The sequence below is a fragment of the Pteropus vampyrus genome, unplaced genomic scaffold (assembly GCF_000151845.1).
Source record: "Pteropus vampyrus isolate Shadow unplaced genomic scaffold, Pvam_2.0 Scaffold225, whole genome shotgun sequence".
Taxonomy (NCBI): domain Eukaryota; kingdom Metazoa; phylum Chordata; class Mammalia; order Chiroptera; family Pteropodidae; genus Pteropus; species Pteropus vampyrus.
The window spans coordinates 233,066-250,152 of NW_011889006.1; the positions used below are offsets into that span (position 1 = coordinate 233,066).

Sequence of the window (17,087 nt, forward strand, 5' to 3'; positions counted from 1 at the left end):
GAAGGGACCCTTAACTAAGTTAAATTTCAAATAAATGTCCACAGACAACAATGATCAGCCTTTCTGGGGCCCTGGAAAAATGAGTGTGGGAAGAAAACCCAGGAGAAATATTTGGTGAAGCCCCATTTCTTAGGTAAAGGTTTGAGTCTCCCTTCTCAGGAAATGCTTTTCTTTATTTCCTGTCCCCTCCTCCACAACAACCACAGCTCACTCAGCCACAACACAGAGGCTTTTATAACCGTTTTCCTTTATTGTGCTTAGTAGGGTACCCAGAAGGTTGAAGAAACAGAACTTGAAAAAGGATAAACTCTGTCCCAACCCCACTGGCCTCTAGTTCTTTATCTCCAGGCTCAGGTTAGGCCCCTCTTTCTCCTGGAGTGTAAGCTGGTTCAGGTCTCTGAGTTAGCCAGGTTTTCCCAGAGGTCTGTCCAGCCACCACCACAGTTACTGACTGGCCTCTCGGTACTGGTGCATCAGGTCACTGACGTCTGTACTTTCCACTTTCACCCAACCGTCTTCCTTCATGTGGTACACTGTGGGTGAATGAGAAAGAACATGGAGTCACCTTTCATGTCAGTAGTTTCCTGTTAATAACGTTATGTTGAAGGCCACAACAATACACACACTCAAAGCCTTTATTACTAGGACTTAAATGCCCCTCTTCTGACTCTGAAAACCACCTCCCTGCCACTCTGCCTCCCCCAGTCTCCCAATCTCAAATCCCCCTTCCTCGCCCAGGAGCATGGTAGTGGGAGCACTGGTCTCTTACTATTGACAACGCCTCCAGAATAGCTGTCTCGGTGGGTGGCATGAACAATAGCCCTGCGGCCGAGGTCATAGGCCTCTTCAAGGCTAAGATTGGGCCTGTAGCCACTATCCATGACCCCATAGGCATAGGTGTTCCCACTACCAGTGGAAAACATATTCCCTGAAAGCCGAGTCCCATTTTCATTCACATAGTAGAGTCCAGGGCCCTAATGGATGCAAGAAGGTTCCAGGTTAGAAATGGAGAGAGTTATTGGTCACATACATGTTCAAGTGTAAGCCATAAAAAGTGAACAAAAGAATAAGAATTACCACAGGACTATTTGAGCTAGGACAGCACTTCAGTAACAATTATAAAACTTTGGTGGGGGAAACAAACTTGTAATCAGCTATTTTATCAAAAGGGACAAGCTTACAAAACAATAGCCCACATCTGTACCCAGAAATAGGCCGTGGGTATGATGGAACAGTTCTGTAACAGAGCACTCTGTCTGCCACATAGCTTGTAGGGGATGGAATAAGAGTGTGCAATGGGGAAACTGATCTCTCATCCACAGTAGGGGAATATGGAAAATGGAGCGTACTCACCTTCTTGTCCCAGCCACAGATCATACTACCCATGGAGAGGCCCATGCCCCGGTACTGGCACATCATGTTGGAGAGAAGTTTGGAGGCTGCCGACACTGAGATCCGCTCCCCATTCCGAAGATAGTACAGCCTGGGTGAGGACAGGGTGGTGGGGAGAGAGAACTCTCTGAGCAGCTCATTTGATGGGCAGGAAGTGATTGAAGAGATACTCATTTGAAAGGGATGGTTTTGTAAGATCTAAGGATCAGGGAGAGATTTGAAATTTAAAGTATTTAAACCACAGAAAGAACTCCTGATAAATGATACTATCCCATCAGAATTGATGGTGTTAGTGTTAAACAAATGACAAATTATCTGGCTTATTGACAAGAGCACTGGCTGAGATTTGGAAGGTTTTCATCACCAAAAGGCTATTGTGTGAAATACTACATTAGCACTAAGATGCTACGTTAGCACAGGAAAAAAGGGTGAGGAGCAGTGATCTGGAAGAACCAGGATCCAGGATTAACCACTAGGCTTACAAAGGAGATGAGAGACCTCTCCTACCTGCACTCTTTGGCCAGCAGACGCTCCCAGTACTGACAGTCCGCTGCACAGCCAGACATGGTGCCAAGCAGGTAAGGGTTAATCTCAATCACCTTGTTCACCCTTAAGGTGGCTGGAAGAAGAAAGAGTTTCGAGAGGGGAGGAATGACTCCACAGCTCTCTCTGTGCATCCTAAGTCAATATCTGCTTCTACTGCGGTGCAGATGCTGGGCTCCTGCTGAGAGGAGGACCCAGCTCCCCCAGAGTCTGCCTCCTGGAACACACACACTCACCAATGTAACTCCCTGCGGAAGCCCGAGAATCCACTGCCACAATTACTCCATGTTGGAACTTGAAGGCGAGTGTGGTAGTGCCGTGGGCCATCTCTATCTGAACGTTCCTTTCTCCACTCAGGGACTGGAAGAATTCAGTGGGCTAATCAGAGAGAAAAGACAAAGAGAGAGGCAATGAAAACTTCTGAAGTAGGAGGCTCCAGGAAAAGGTTTTAGAGAGTGTGGGAGTGAGATCTGTAGAAACTTTCCAAGCATCAGAAAATGGAATGGGTTAACTCTACGATGAAACGTCTTGGGAGAAGGAAAAGAAGATGCACAAGACACAAACCTTTCCATTATCCAGCGCAACGGAACAGAAAAATAAATAAATGTTACCGTAACTAAAAGTTTTAAGGATGACTTTAACGATTTTTCCACTAATAGGTCATTTAACCCTCACAAAACACATTTATTACTAGTATCCTTATGTTACAGACGAGGCCCGAAATCTAGTCTAAGTGATTTGATCCAAGATAACCACAGTGAGTGGCCTCAGCGAGGCTAACCGCAAAAGTTTACAGGTTTTCCAAGACACTGCACAGCCCGCGTATCATATGATAGCCCCGTGAGAAAGGCTTCCTGATTTGTGTGCGATGGAGAACGCACAGGAAAGCGCTGTTGTCTTCCCATAGGCACCACCCCACCTCTTTTTGCCCCAGTCTGCACTTCCTAACCCTCAGAAGGTCAGTCCTCGACTCCCACGTGGCCTTTTTCCTGGCTAGGACCCTGGACGTGGCTCTCCTGGACTAAAGGATGGGCCCCTCCGAGTATCTCCACTGTGGGCAGTTTCCAGGCAGACCCTCCGTTCCTCTGTGCCTCCTCCCTCCCTCCCCTGGGGTTCTCTTACAGCCCTGACCTGCATTCCCCGGGGGAGGGCGAGCTCCGGAGATCGCATAGAGAAACTGTAGTGTCCAGGGTCCGAGCGATGCCGGCTTCCCGCGGCAGAGAAAGCCCAGTCCTCCCGCTGCCCTCGCGGGGCTCCGCACACCTCCAGCAGCGCCATGATCGCCTATCACCGGGAAATTTGTCCGCTCGCAGAGAAGGAAGTGAAAGCGAAAGTCTGCAGCCTTAAGGGGAGGGAACCAGAATTTTTTCCGAGAAGAAGGCAGTGGGTATCTGGAAACCAGGTATATCATACTGGGGACAGGCTTCTCTGCTCAGCCTTCGTAGAGGTTGAGGAACCATGAGTGGAAAGAGCGGGAGCGGTTTTAAAAGCCCCCTTGGCAGCAAGATTAGTGAGAGACACCAACAGGTTTTAAAAGCCCCCTTGGCAGCAAGATTAGTGAGAGACACCAACAGGTCGAGGCATCCACTGGGAGCACTTACAGAGTGGGTAGGGGTCGTATCACCTAAAGATGTAGCCTCAACCAGAAAGCTGGAAGTCAGCAAGCAAGAGGCTAGCAGCCGTTTCACGTCGGGGGTGGGGGAGGGGTGTTCATATGAGCATCATTTTATAAAAGTAGGGGAGGGACTGCAGTACGTGGGGCCGCTGAGTCTTGAGGACTGGTATTGGGGCAAACCGCAATAGAATATACCCGCAGCATGTGGAGTAAGGAAGCACCAAGAAGAGGGCGCGGTCTCTGAATCTTTCCACGTGGTCCCTTATAGGGCCTCTTCAGGTTCAACGGTCTCACTACCCACAAGAACTGCCCTTTCTGCCCCAACTTCCTCCCAATTCTTGCTTGACTGAGCAAAGCTAGAGTCTAATTCCTCTAAACCCCGCCTCTCCTGGCAACCTGTGTTAGACTAATCTGCCCAGCAACTGTTAACGTCACATACTGTGGCCCTCTCCGTTTAGAAGAGATTTGCTATAAACCCCGCCCACTGTGCTGAGATTTCCCAGGCAGGTGCCACCTCTGTACCTGGGGCGCCCTATGGGAAAGGACTTGGGTGGTGAAGCGCACTTGCGCTTCCTTGTAGGGGTGCTCGCGAAAAGCCATGGCTCCCGGCACAGGTGAGTGCCTGGAGGGCGCTGTATCCCAGTCTGGCTCATCCTTGGGGGCGGGCATGGGGCAATGGGAAAGTGGAGGGGCAACCACTGGAAATAGATGACTTAAGGAAAAAGATGGCGCACTTAGGGCTATGAAACACTGAGAATGCTGAAGTGCGCTGAAAAGTACGCTGCAAAAGTCGGTGACCCATTTGGTGCGCTGAAAAAGCGAGAAACCACAGTACAAAACACCAATTTTATTATAAATAGCAAGAATCCACAGGTATTCGGGGGGCCGGCACATGCCTTTGATCATATTGGAAAGTATCACATTCCCTTCCGTATGTGATAAATATTTCTCCCCATTTTCAGACTACACACCAACCCTGGCTTTAAACCCAGTTATAAACCCTGTTTTCTTTCAGGAAATTTGCATTTGCAAGATTTGTTTTGAGAGGGGTAACACTTATGTCAGAATTTTAGGTATCACCTGGGGGTTACATTTCAGGATGTCTCTCCCAGAAGCAGTGTACTACTCCGCAACTCTGTTAAGATTTTTGTTCCCAAATTCCTCACTATAGGAAGGAGAAAAAAAAGGAAGGGAGATGGAGTGTGCAGGTCTGAGAAGTCTTTCATTTTGGAGTACCCAACACACCAAGAGCCTGCACCATGGTCCAATAGCGTCCCCTATTCTCCATGAGCTGTTCGTGGGTTCCGGCCTCACAGATGGTGCCTCCTTCCAGAAAGAGGATGCGGTCAGCCTTCTTCACCAAGCTGAGACACTGGGTGATGAGAAGCACAGACCGAGAGCACCTCTCGGGGCTTTCATACAGGAGCCGCTCCACCTGAGAACAGATACAGACTCTGTCAGAGCTGGGGAACACTCCCAGCCCAGGGAGGGATCTGTGTGTGTTTCTGGGGCTGGGACAGACCTTGCCAGGATAACCGTGACTTCTGTCAACAACCGCAAGAAGAGCAAAGATTCTCCTTCAGAGTGCTTCTCTGTCAAACTTTTGATTTGTTAAGGACTGTTTACATGCGGAGGCAACAGTGGAATAAAAGTCAGTCCTATGGTGAAACCCATAAAAAAAAAAAAAGCGAAGAGTATTGAATAGTCTCTCTACCTATGGACTAGGAATTTTTATATTCTATTTTAAGGAAGTATAACTTAGTGGTAAAGAGCATGAGCATTCAAGTCAGACAGACTTGAATCTGGGTCCAGCCTCTGCTACTAAATAGCTGAATGACTTTGATCAGGTTATTCGACCTCTCTTTGCCTCCATTTCATCATCTGTAGAAAAAGGATAATGACACCCAGTGCACAAGCATTCACAATGAATAAATGAGTTAGATGGTACTTGCAAAGGGCCTAGTAGCATGTTTGGCAATAATATAAGCTCAATTAATATTAATTTTAGGATGGTCTTTTTCTTATGTTTGACTTCAGAGATTCAGAGTCTGGAGACAGTCTCTTTTAACTGGTTCTAGGCATCTCAGGGAGAAGCTAATGGGAACTGACAATTACAAGGACTGATTTGGATACTTATGTTAGTATATTTAACATAGGATGAGTGGTGGAAGGAGGATTTGGTGGGATGTAGGCATCAAGAAGATGGCTCTCTCACCCGTAACTGGCTGTTTGCATCCAGGGCACTGGTAGCATCATCCAGGATGAGTACACGTGGTTTCCGGATCAATGCTCGAGCCAAGGCCACTGCCTGTCGCTGACCCCCTGATAGCTGGCCCCCAGCCTCGCCCACCTCTGCAGAGACAAGAGCCAAGGTGAGAGCTGCATAACCACATGTGCATGCACACACACACACACACACACACACACACATGCACACGCACACACACCAAGGACTGATGGACACAGCTGGAAAAGGAAGGTTCTGGAAATAAGGAGTTCTGAGGATACGAGGACGAAGGAGCCATAGGAACAAGATCTTACAAATTCAAATTGATGTCAGTGGGACGGGAGGAACTGATGAATAAAGGAACGACTATTGGCGTTTCAGTAAGGTGAAGATGTCTTGGTGGTGACATGAGTGGAGAGAGCACCTGTGTTGTAGCCTTGAGGGAGTTCAGAGATGAAACTATGGGCTCCGGACTCTATTGCAGCAGCTGTGATTTCCTCCATAATTGGCTTCTGGATCAGGCCATAGGCAATATTTTCTTGGAAACTTCTTCCAAATAGCTGTGGTTCTTGTCCCACTGCAGCCATCTGAAACAAAATATGACAAAGAGTCATGCGATAAGGAACAGAGGGGTGGTTATATAGAGATTGAAGACTCAAAATCTATACTGATATCCTATCACAAAATTCTCCACCCAAGGTCTCTTATTCCCTAACAGAGTGCTCAGTTAGTGCTCAGTGAGAACAGTCTTCTTACTTAATGTTCCATACCCCCATACCACCTTCTTGCTCACCTGTCTGTGCAGGTAGCGGTGTTCATATTCGGGAAGGGGCTTCCCATCCAATAGCAGCTTCCCCCTGGTAGGCTGGTACAGATTCTGCAGCAGGGCAGCCACTGTGCTCTTCCCAGACCCATTGGGTCCAACCAGTGCCATCACCTCACCAGGACATAGGGTGAATGTCAACTCCTGGAGGGTAGAGAATCAATCACACAATAAGAGGTGGGCTAAGGCCCCTAATCTTGAGACTGCCATTGTCTTGTTACACAGCATAATGTCTTACCCTAGGGAAGAAAGGAGAAAAATGGGGAAATATAGTAACTCCTACCCTCCCACATGCACAGACTCCTGTTTTTCAGGCATCTACTAAGGAGTAGAGATGGAAGATGAGGCAAAGATGAGAACAAAGACCAAGCACCAGTATACCACACACTTGTGATCAGATATAATGGGAAAAAAAAAAAAAAAAAACCACACACACACACATTCCAAATCGAAAATGGAAAGAAAAGGGAAGATGGGAGACTGGAGATAGATTTTGCTTCAGCAATTCCTTAGGATGTGAGAGCCTCCTCCATGAGAGCCTCCTTCCTCATTCTTCTTGGAAATCCAAACTGGTTCTTAAGTTTGGGGCAGTTTAATAGAAGAGATGATGCTCATCTTTGCCTCTGAGGGGTTAGGAAAGAGCTATCTGTACCTGGTGTTAAGCAGGCTGAAGAAAGGAAGAAAATTTAGGATGGCAGAGTTGAGTGTGGTTGGTGAAATGCAAGGATCAGTAGGTTGTACCTGCAGCACTGGAACATCTGGACGGTTTGGGTAGGCAAAAGAGACATCTTGGAACTGAACAAGGCCCTCCAAATTTGAAGGTGTCAGTACGCCACTGGCTGGGCAGCAAGGGATCCGGTCCAAGTACTCAAATATTTTCTCTGAGGAGCCCACAGCCTTCTGTACATTGGGATAGGTGGACAGCAGGACCTGGAGGGGAGGTATGAATAGTGAGGGAGCAACTTAATCTGCTTGCCAAGGTTATGTGATGTGAAAAGCATAAAGAACGGGAGTAGAGTGGCACAGATGGTGATGGGATGGGGGAAGGAAAGGCACTGGGGAGTGACACTAAAAAGAGCTCACCTCAACAGCTGTGGTGAACTGGATCTGGTAAAGAACAAATGTGACAAGGTTCCCACTGCTTACAGTCCCACTTGTCACCAGCTGCCCACCGATGTATAGGATTCCCACCTTCAGCAGCATCCCTGAGATCTGTGGAGAGATCGCAGAGAAAAGGGATTGTGTTAGAAATCTAATGGAGATGCAAAGAACCAGAATTCCTAGCATTAAGGAGATATAAAGCCCCTTTCTCCCAAGTAACAGCAGGAGGCTCAATAAGTAGAAAAGAAGAGTGAACCACAGAGACCCCATGGAGTCTTACTCAGTTACACATGACAGAAGCCATCATTATCATCATCACCATCACCATTATCGCCTTGTTTGGGGAGCATTTTGCTCTTCACAAAAAGTTTTCATGAATGTAATGTAATATAATATTCAGATCAAGATCCATATAAACAAAGTTATATCACTCCCGTTTTTTAAAATGAGGAAACAGTCTCAGAGAAGGTAAGCTTCCAGGCCATGGTCACCGAGCTAGTAAATGGCAGCACCAAGCCAGGAATTTCTGATTGCTTGTCTAGTTCTCTTTCAATTACATCACAGAGCCCTCCATCCTTGGCTTCTGCTATTCGCACGGCTCTCACTAGCACATCCACACACTCCCAAGATGAAGCAGGTCCAGGTGCAGGAATTTACAGCTCCCTGAGCAACCCCTGAGAAGCAAAGTAAGGCCCTAGGCTAGACGATATGGCATCTTCCTAAAAAGGAGGTTGGATAGATTTTGTGTACCACAATGAAAGGAAGTCAACTAGCATGCCTAAAAGGAGAGAGTGGGACAAGAACACTGAGTAGGGTAATTGAGCCTCAGGTTGCTAGGACGAGAACACTGAACCAACCACTGCCCAGTGGAGGAGGAGTGTGGACCGGGGTCATGGGAAAGGGAATGGGGTCACGGCAGCTTGGGGACAAGGGTATAGGCATTCATCTCCAGGTTCTCACACTGGTGGTCCAGAGGTTGACTGCATAGGCCAGGGCCTCCTTCTGGTTGAGTGTCTCCATTTCCTGCAGCTTTTGCCTGAACTTCTGGATCTCTCCATCCTCATTGGCAAAGCTCCGGACTGTAGGCATAGCTGACAGAACCTCAATGGCCACTTGGTTGGACTTTGCCAGAGATTCTTGCACCTGTGCTGCCAGTACCTGTGGAGACATGGTCAAGCAATGTCACATAGGGTTGGCAAACCATAAGGGACACTACTACCTGAGTTACCTGGCTGAGATTAAAGGTGAAAAGAGGCAGGGAGACAGGAGAGAAAAGAAAGGGACACTATTACACCCCCTGGATACTAAATAGATCCAGAGGAGAGGAAAATGACTCAGAAGAGTGATAGGGGATCATATTCTTGAGACTGGTGATCATATTCTTAAAGGAAGATTGTGGGCAAAAGTTAGAATAGAAGACATAGAGAATATGAAGATCAACATTAAGCAATCTAGGACCATGGACTATAGGACCAGGGAATCCCGTGAAGATGGAGAATCAGTGAGTGTGCCAGAAGAGAAATCTGAAAGGATCTAAGTCTGCCAAGTACAAGAGAGGAGGGTCTGTGTAAGTTGAGGCAACTCCCTAGACATACCTGGTGCCATTTTCCAAGCTTCTTAGGCAGAAGGAAAAGCAGAGGCAGGAAGACCAGGGTGACCATGGTGAGGGATAGTGACCCCCAGAGCATAAGCCCCAAGAGACAAAGTCCTCGCACCAGGTACCACAGCAATAGGCTCAACTTCTCACTCAGAGACTCACTCAAGGTGGATGTGTCCTCTGTTACCCGAGATGTGATGGCACCTGGCAGGGGTAGGGGAGAAAAGATTGGAGTGAATGAGAGGCTCAGAGTGAAGAGAGGGACTAGCAGTTGAGCCAGGGTGCCAGGAAGAAGGGTGTCAATAGGTATTCTAGGGAGGCTGGGGAAAACAAGGTCAGGGGTATAGGGAAGTTTGGGGATCTCAATTCAGGGAGAGTGTGTTAGAGAGGAAAAGTCTGACCAAACGCCTTTATTTTAATTATAAAGAAATTGATGCCCATGTAAATTCTCATTTTTCTAACAGATTTCTGTTCCTTAAAGAACTTGTATATTCCATGCTGTACATGTAGGCAGGAAGAGCTTAAGCTGGTTATATAACAGAGCTGGAGAAAAATAGAGGGTGCTACTAGCAAGTAATCCAGGAAATGATACCAAGCACTGGATTGGGAGAGGGGTTCAATCCCCAAGTTCATCTCTGTCCATATGTGACCATGCAAGTTTCAGCATTTAGGGTCTAGGCCTCACTTTCCTTCTCTGTAAAATGAGGCAGTTAGACTCTGTGATCTCAAAATTTCCAAGTTTGCAATCCTATAGTTTCTATCTAAATACACATTTAGGGATAAATTTATGGAAAAATCTTGGATGGAAAAATGAGGTTTTTCTGAAGGTAGAGTACAATATTTTGCTCGCGGCATACCAAGAATAAGAAATGACAATGTGTGCGTGTGCGTGTGCGTGTGCGTGTGCGTGTGTGTGTGTGAGAAAGAGAGAGAGATATCAAAATTATAAGTAAAGTGGGCTACATGGGAATATAAATAGCATGTGGATGCATAATGAAAGTCTCACGAGAAACCTGTTTGGTTCTGTTGGAAAAACTCCGTTTCCTGGCGCAGGACAGCCCGGAACACCTCTCCCTGCAAGTGGCTGTGCACACGGCCCATGGTGCTGTTATAGATCCCATCACCCATGAACTCCAGCACTGCACTAGAGACAGAGAGATGGAGAGTCAGGGTGTGTTCAGGAGACAGAGAGAAGGTCCCCACAGAAGTGTACTTTAGACAGCAGCCCTAACTTCCAACTCCCTCTTTTTCAGAGTCCCCCATCCTCAGCCTTCCATCTTCAGCCCCCAGACCTGGCTATGGTGAGAATGGACATGAGAGTTATGTTTCGAGTAAAGGCAGCTGCTGCCCCTTCTTGCAGAATCCAGTCAGTGAGGCGGCCAGTGAAGAATGGAATGGCCATCTCACCTGGGGTGGGAGAAAAGAGACGTGTCAGTCACAAATAAAAGTCTAAGCAGGCCAGCCCCAACCAGACTGCCCCAGCACACCTCTCTTCCACCCCTCACCAATATCCTGGAGGGTAGCGGCAGGAAAACAATACTGAGAACACAACCCTTCACTTGAAAAGGCCGCTCTGGAACTCTTCACCCTGTGGCCCCACCAGACCTTTAGGAGTTTAACTAGGAAGCTTAGAGATCATGGAGTAAGATAGATACCTTTGTATTAAAGATGCTGCCTCAGAGGAAAGGACCTGCCCAAGGTGGCCCAGTGAACCAATGCCCGGGGCAACACTGAAGTCCACGGACTCCTGACTCCCATCCAGTGCAGGAGTGGTCTCTTCAAGACCTGAGCTGGGTCGCCTTCCCCTGGTCCACATTTCCCAGGACTCAGTAACCTATCTCACTGACCATTACTCTTGATTCCTGCTCAGTCCCCTAGCATCCGTCCCTCTACCCCTCAACTCCCTTACCAAGACAGGAGAGGACCAACAAGACCAGCATGAGCGGGAGGCGCCGTATTTCGGAGCCCAGGCATCCCAGAAGCCGGCGCACGTTGTCTCCAGAACCCCCCTGACCTGCTGGCACCCAAAGGCTCCGGAGCTTATGCCACAGGGCGGCTGCGGGCAGTGCCGCTGCGTAGCTGAGGGCGAAAGCGTCGAGGCGACTTCCCCAGTGCAGTTCCCTGGAGCTGTCAGTGTCCCTGGGAGCTGCCCACGAGCCCAGTTCTCGGAACAAGGCAAGTACTGGCAGAGCCAAGGACAGCGCCGCCGCCAGTGGCTCCAAAGCAGCCAGCCATCCCTGGACTCCTGCCGGTTCTCTCTTGGTTCCAACTGTTGCCCGGAGGATCCCACGGGCTCCCAGCCACAGTGCAGCCCAGCGGCTCAGGCCTACTACCCAGACCTGGAGCAGCGGCAGCGCAGCGGGAACCAGCAAGGACGATATTCCGGGCAGGGCCCACCGGAGCAGCATCCAGTCGGCGAGCAGCAGCAGCGCTGTCCCCAGCCACGCGAGCGAAGCTCGGGAGAGGCAGAGGAACCCGCAGGGAGCGGGAGATCCTGAGCTGGCCATTGGTGCGTGGGGGTCGCGTCCGGGCCTGGGACTCTCCGCAGTCCCCTCTGGGCCAGAGGCTCTGTATGCTGTCCGAGAATGTGTCCAAGCGCGCAGGAGGACCGGCGGCTAGGGCGGGGAGTAGGGAGGGCCGGGGCGGAGCTCTCGGAAAGTCCCGGGAACCGGCTGAGCCTGGTCGCGTTGACTAGAAGCGAGCGGTTTAGGGAAAAGGGAAACCGAAAGCGCCGCCGGCTCACTAGATCCGCCCACTTCCCAATGTGCCTGCTCAGACTATTTTGGGAGAGAGCGTTGAAATCAGATCTGAGGTTCTGCAGAGCTGCCTTGGTGCTCCACCTTCTCCATCACGCACGCCCTTCTCTCCTCCTTTCTTTGCCTCCTCTATCGGGATCCACTAGTCCAGACTTCTTACCCCTCGCCTCAGGGCGGGCTCTCTAGTCACCTGTCTCTGGGTAGATCTGCCCCACGCAGGTTAGCGTCCGAGTGCCAAGCCTCACCAAGAGGATTCTGGCGCCCCCTGGCGCCCTCTGGCGGGCATGGCGAAGGGGCGGGGCTATAGGGTGAGCGCAGCTGGCTGTCCCAGGTCGGAAACTAGTGCCCCAGGCAGCGAGGAGCGCGGCGCGGTGATGCTTCGGACGGGAGCACCAACTGGGGACTTTCCCCGAGCCGGAGAAGTCCACACTGGGGTAAAACTCTGGGTTTGAGGGTTAGCAGAGGGGTGAAGGAGGTGGAGCGACAGGGGGACTCTGGAAGCACCAAGAAGTGAATGTGGAGACTAACGAAGAGTGAGGAGGTAGCTTGTAGCATCCAGTGCTGGCGCCCTTCAGTGAATACAGGGCGTCTGTCTTCTGAAGGGAATCATCTAGGGGTCCGCGAAGAGACTGGCCACGCGAGGCTGCTGGAGAAGGGGGTGCTTTGGCTTTTAGCTGGAAGCGTCAAGGGGAAGCTGCTTTAAAGCGCTTTCGCTTTCACTCTGGACTAGAGAGAGGAGCTGGTTAAATCTAGGGAGGGGGTTGGAGAAGGTGCAGAGAGATAAGGAAATGGTGCCCTGGGCGAAATAGGACAGCATTTAGGAGGGGGGAATATGGGCACTGATTGAGAAGGGCCAACTCATCACACAGACCTTTGGTAAACGGGCACCTGGGTAGCTCATAGCCCCAGCACTGATAATAGGGGTTCCATGTGAGCCGGTGGCACCCTTTCCAGCTTGGCTCAGGAGTGCTCCTGCTCAGCCCAGGTGCTGCCTTGATCCCTTCCTTGTGTCTTCCCTGCCCACTTCCAGCCACGGGCTGGGAGACCTCGCCCAGGCTAGGTGCCTGGGGCAGATGGCAGCCCAAGGCTGGCTGGCTGCTGCTCTCAGACTACTGCCACTACTCTTGGCTTGGGGGCACTTTGTTACAAAGGAATAGGCTGGAGAAGGAGGGTGCCCCTGTTCTCTGGCTCTCTATTCATGGTAAATCAGTATGTGAGAAAGTACCCTCAGGGCAATATCCAAGGGATATTGGGGAGAAAGAGCAGCAAAAACCACTTATAAGTTAGAAAATCTTTCCTTGCTGCCAGATGAGCACCAGAAAGTAGGAAGTAGAAGCCAAACGGGTCTGCAATTAGACCTGGGTTTTGAACTTGGACAAGTCATTCTCCTTCTCTGTGACTCAGTTTTCTGTTTTTAACCAAGGATCTTTAAGCCCTTTCCCAACTCAACAGCAGTAGAAAAAGCTTTATCCGCCTTCACTCTTCCTTAATTATTTTCCTTAATTTGTTTTTAACCTAGAAAAGTCTGCTCAAACTCTCAAATCAAACAATTCTCTTGCTATAGCTCTCTTCTCCTGATTGCTGAGATATCTATTTACCTCTTGATCAGAAATTCTTAAATGAAACTTTTATTTTAAACTATTTCATGTGTTCCTTGCTGCTTTCCTTCTTCCTTGAGGCATGGCCCTGCTGTCCACGGACCCCCTCAATGTTTACCAGTTTACTGGACAGTAAACTGAAAGAGCTCACAACTGATTAAGGGGGGTACAGGTGAAGAATTCAGGGCCCCCAAAAGTCCTGAGCTTATTTCTCAAGGTCATAGTAACGCTCTGTCGGGTCTGTACCACATCTGCACGCACAAGCACATGTGGTAGAGGTCATTCACTTGTGGGGCTGCCTCACCAGAGCTTGGAAGGGCCCCCTGAGCCAAACTTTTGCCTCTAGGAGCCTCATCTCCACCTCTCCCTTTACAGTGGAAAGGATTCCACTTTGGAAGGTTGGGGCTTAGGGATGCTGTTTTTCCTGTGTTGTACCGTGGCCAGGCTGTGTTGTCATTCCCTTGCAGCCAAGAAAGACAATAGGGAAAATGGAAAGATGAAGAAAAAATCCTGTACTGGGAGTTGACTCTGGCCTGTATCATTGTGTGACCTTGAGCCAGCCCTCTCCTCTCTGGGAATGTTTCCTCGCCTGTGACATAAGGGGACCAAGGCTTTTCTTGCTCTGACATTCTATCCTCTGTGTCTCTGCAGACAACCATCATGGCAGTAGAGTTTGATGGGGGTGTTGTGGTGGGTTCTGATTCCCGGGTGTCTGCAGGGTAAGTACCAAAGAAGGTATATGCTTTGGAAAGAAGCTAATGGCCCCAAACATGCATTTTCCTTACCTATTCATGAAGAGATTAGTGAACTGGAGCTTTGAAGAAATGGAGTTAACCTTTCTGAAAGGTCACTATAATGGGATATTTGGGTGGATACTTGTATCTCGAATTCATGGAGGAAGATCTGGGGCTTGTGCTATGTGCCCTGTCCCTGGAAAGAATAGGATCTGAGAAGGAGATAGAGGTTTAAGTGGCCTGTCCTCCTTCCATGTATTCAGAGATAGAAAAGATGGTTCTGACAAGCAGGTACTATGATTTCTCAACTATCACATGTAGAACTAATTTCGTCTTTCTCACTCTCAGCCAGTTTCCTAGCATGTAAAATGAGTATATGGGATTAGATCGATATTACTTACTTTATGTTTAGAACACATAAATTCCTCAAGATGGTTACTAGAAAAGAAAAGTTGATAAGAGGAACATTAGTCTTTACTTAGTATTTTTTATTTTATTGTAAAATCTGAGCCTGAAAATAAGTCTAATTTGTCTAATTTTGATTACTTGCAGTGCTTTCTTTAAGTCAGATTTTTTTGTTTTTGTTTTTTGCTTCCTTCTTTAATCCAAGCATTAAATTTCATGCACTCCATGGTTGTTCTCGTGTCAAATAAATTTGAGAAACACCGGGCGATTAACCTCAAAAATTCCTGCAACTCTAACACAGATGACTATTGACTCCCCGACAGAGAAGCAGTGGTGAATCGGGTATTTGACAAGCTGTCCCCTCTACACCATCGCATCTACTGTGCCCTCTCTGGTTCAGCTGCTGATGCCCAGGCCGTGGCAGACATGGCTGCCTACCAACTGGAGCTCCATGGGTATGAAGCTCTGGGATCTTCACACCACACCTGCTAGAGGTCCTCCAACCAGTGAACCCCATACATGGTCCTGTTCCAGGAACACTGCAGCGGAAAATAAAAAATTCCTGTTTTGGCTCCTGCTTTTATTACCTTTTAACTGGCACTCGAATCTCTCAAATCTGGTTTCTACATTTGGAAAGTGGGGATAATAGTACCTACCCTACCTCACCAGATGGTTACTTTGAGAATCAAATGATATATGTGAAGGCAGTCTGAAATCTGTAAATCACTGTTATAATATAAATAATGAGGAAGAAAATGATGATGTGGCCCACATATCAAGTTACCTTATGATAAACCAAGGTAATTGGGGCAGAAATAATGCTTATCTGCTTTTACACACAAGGGCAGGGCCCTTGGAGCCAAGAGAGTTGTGTCATTGGGGATGGCAGGTGGGACAGAGTAAAGGAGGGGAACAATTGAAGCCTTCTTACCAGTTGGTGGTGTAAGACTCAGGTTCCCCTGCACATGTGGGAGGGGAGCTGGAGTTTGACCTATTGCAGCTATAGGTTTCAGGTGTCACTTGGCAAGGATGATGGTATTGGCACGGAAGGGTGGAACTTCAGGAAATTACACTGACCCCTATTCCTAACATTTCCTTCAGGATGGAATTGGAAGAACCTCCACTTGTTCTGGCTGCTGCAAACGTGGTGAGGAATATCAGCTATAAATACCGGGAGGACCTGTCTGCACATCTGATGGTAGCTGGTTGGGACCAGCGCGAAGGGGGCCAGGTGAGTTTCCCAGTGCACTCCCTCCCTGGGGTTCTCCGCTCCCCTAGAGAGATGGAGGTCATATGTCCTTCTAGCAGTGAGTGCCAAAGACATTGCCTCTGAAAGCATAGTACTGTCTCTATCAGTGGGAACATGAGATACTGGGGCTTCACTGCAGAGTATGGAGATCATCTTGTCTCAGTGGCAATAAGAGAGGATTGATTTGACTTGAGGATGCCTCTCCCAGGTATATGGAACCCTGGGAGGAATGCTGACTCGACAACCTTTTGCCATTGGTGGCTCTGGCAGCACCTATATCTATGGTTATGTGGATGCAGCGTATAAACCAGGCATGTCCCCTGAGGAGTGCAGGCGCTTCACCACGGATGGTAATTAACCAAGTGGAAGGGTACCGGGGGGAGGATTATTAACATGGGAGGGAAGTAGAGTATAAAAAAACAGGAAGAGGAATACATCGGTGACCATTTAATTTAATGTCCAAACTGGTACACTTTCGAGAGTGACCGGGGGCAGAACAAATGCTAAACTAGATGGGACTTCAGGACAAAAGGCATAAACCAGCACTGTTCTGAGTAAGCAAGTTAAGATATGTGATTACCCTAAGAACCAGTGGTGTGCTGGAACTGGTTTGGGCTAGCTCACGAGAGCCAACTGTTAAATATTCAAGGATTTGTGAGCTGCTTGTTAAGCTATTTACAACTTGAAATTGATCGTGGTGGGAGTATTGAGACCATGGACATTAGGAGATGCTACACATGAAGGCTTCTTTTTTTAAAAAGTCAGTTTACCAGCACACCACTAAATACGCCTCCCTAGGAGATGGATTTTGAGATCTTAAGGTGGTAGTAGGCATATAGACAGAAGGGGAAGGAAAAGATTTTTGAGGTTAAGCCATTCTCTCTCCCTCTCTCCAACTTGCACCCTCTGCAGCTATCGCTCTGGCCATGAGTCGGGATGGCTCCAGTGGGGGTGTCATTTACCTGGTCACTATTACAGCTGCTGGTGTGGACCATCGAGTAATCTTGGGCAATGAGCTGCCAAAATTCTATGACGAGTGAATCTCCC

General features: G+C 48.6%; 3 protein-coding genes across 6 annotated transcripts in view; 1 reads left to right on the forward strand and 2 right to left on the reverse strand.

Moving 5' to 3' along the window:
- Positions 1–12,117, reverse strand: part of TAP1 (transporter 1, ATP binding cassette subfamily B member) — a 23,919-nt gene extending 11,802 nt beyond the window's left edge. Inside the window, exons 1-11 of one of the 2 annotated variants that reach the window (XM_011373407.2) lie at positions 11,208–12,117; positions 10,591–10,705; positions 10,312–10,442; positions 9,297–9,502; positions 8,662–8,859; positions 7,684–7,812; positions 7,342–7,530; positions 6,571–6,744; positions 6,202–6,364; positions 5,766–5,902; positions 4,485–4,985 (exon numbers count right to left, since the gene is read on the reverse strand). In XM_011373407.2, the coding sequence (XP_011371709.1) occupies positions 4,773–4,985; positions 5,766–5,902; positions 6,202–6,364; positions 6,571–6,744; positions 7,342–7,530; positions 7,684–7,812; positions 8,662–8,859; positions 9,297–9,502; positions 10,312–10,442; positions 10,591–10,705; positions 11,208–11,805 (2,253 nt within the window). In that variant the 5' untranslated portion in view covers positions 11,806–12,117 and the 3' untranslated portion in view covers positions 4,485–4,772. Of the gene's footprint in view, positions 1–4,484; positions 4,986–5,765; positions 5,903–6,201; positions 6,365–6,570; positions 6,745–7,341; positions 7,531–7,683; positions 7,813–8,661; positions 8,860–9,296; positions 9,503–10,311; positions 10,443–10,590; positions 10,706–11,207 lie in introns of those variants that run through there. The other variant, XM_023538518.1, reaches the window with a different exon arrangement.
- LOC105300968 (proteasome subunit beta type-8) lies at positions 229–3,645 on the reverse strand. 3 transcript variants are annotated; one of them, XM_011373408.2, is made up of 6 exons: positions 3,067–3,405; positions 2,172–2,313; positions 1,900–2,011; positions 1,354–1,483; positions 770–974; positions 229–533 (listed from the first exon to the last, which is right to left on the reverse strand). In XM_011373408.2, exons 1-6 carry the CDS (start codon positions 3,211–3,213, stop codon positions 445–447), a joined length of 825 nt encoding a protein of 274 aa, XP_011371710.1. In that variant the 5' UTR covers positions 3,214–3,405; the 3' UTR covers positions 229–444. The 3 variants fall into 3 exon arrangements, with proteins under 3 accessions (XP_011371710.1, XP_011371711.1, XP_023394291.1); XM_011373409.2 differs by lacking the exon at positions 3,067–3,405 and adding an exon at positions 3,537–3,645 and having other exon boundaries at positions 439–533; XM_023538523.1 differs by having other exon boundaries at positions 439–533; positions 3,199–3,403.
- Positions 12,118–12,161: 44 nt separating the features above from the next.
- Positions 12,162–17,087, forward strand: PSMB9 (proteasome subunit beta 9). Its single transcript, XM_011373406.2, has 6 exons — positions 12,162–12,488; positions 14,304–14,371; positions 15,115–15,246; positions 15,893–16,022; positions 16,249–16,390; positions 16,953–17,087. The coding sequence occupies exons 1-6, from the start codon at positions 12,339–12,341 to the stop codon at positions 17,078–17,080; spliced, it is 750 nt and encodes a 249-aa protein (XP_011371708.1). The 5' UTR covers positions 12,162–12,338; the 3' UTR covers positions 17,081–17,087.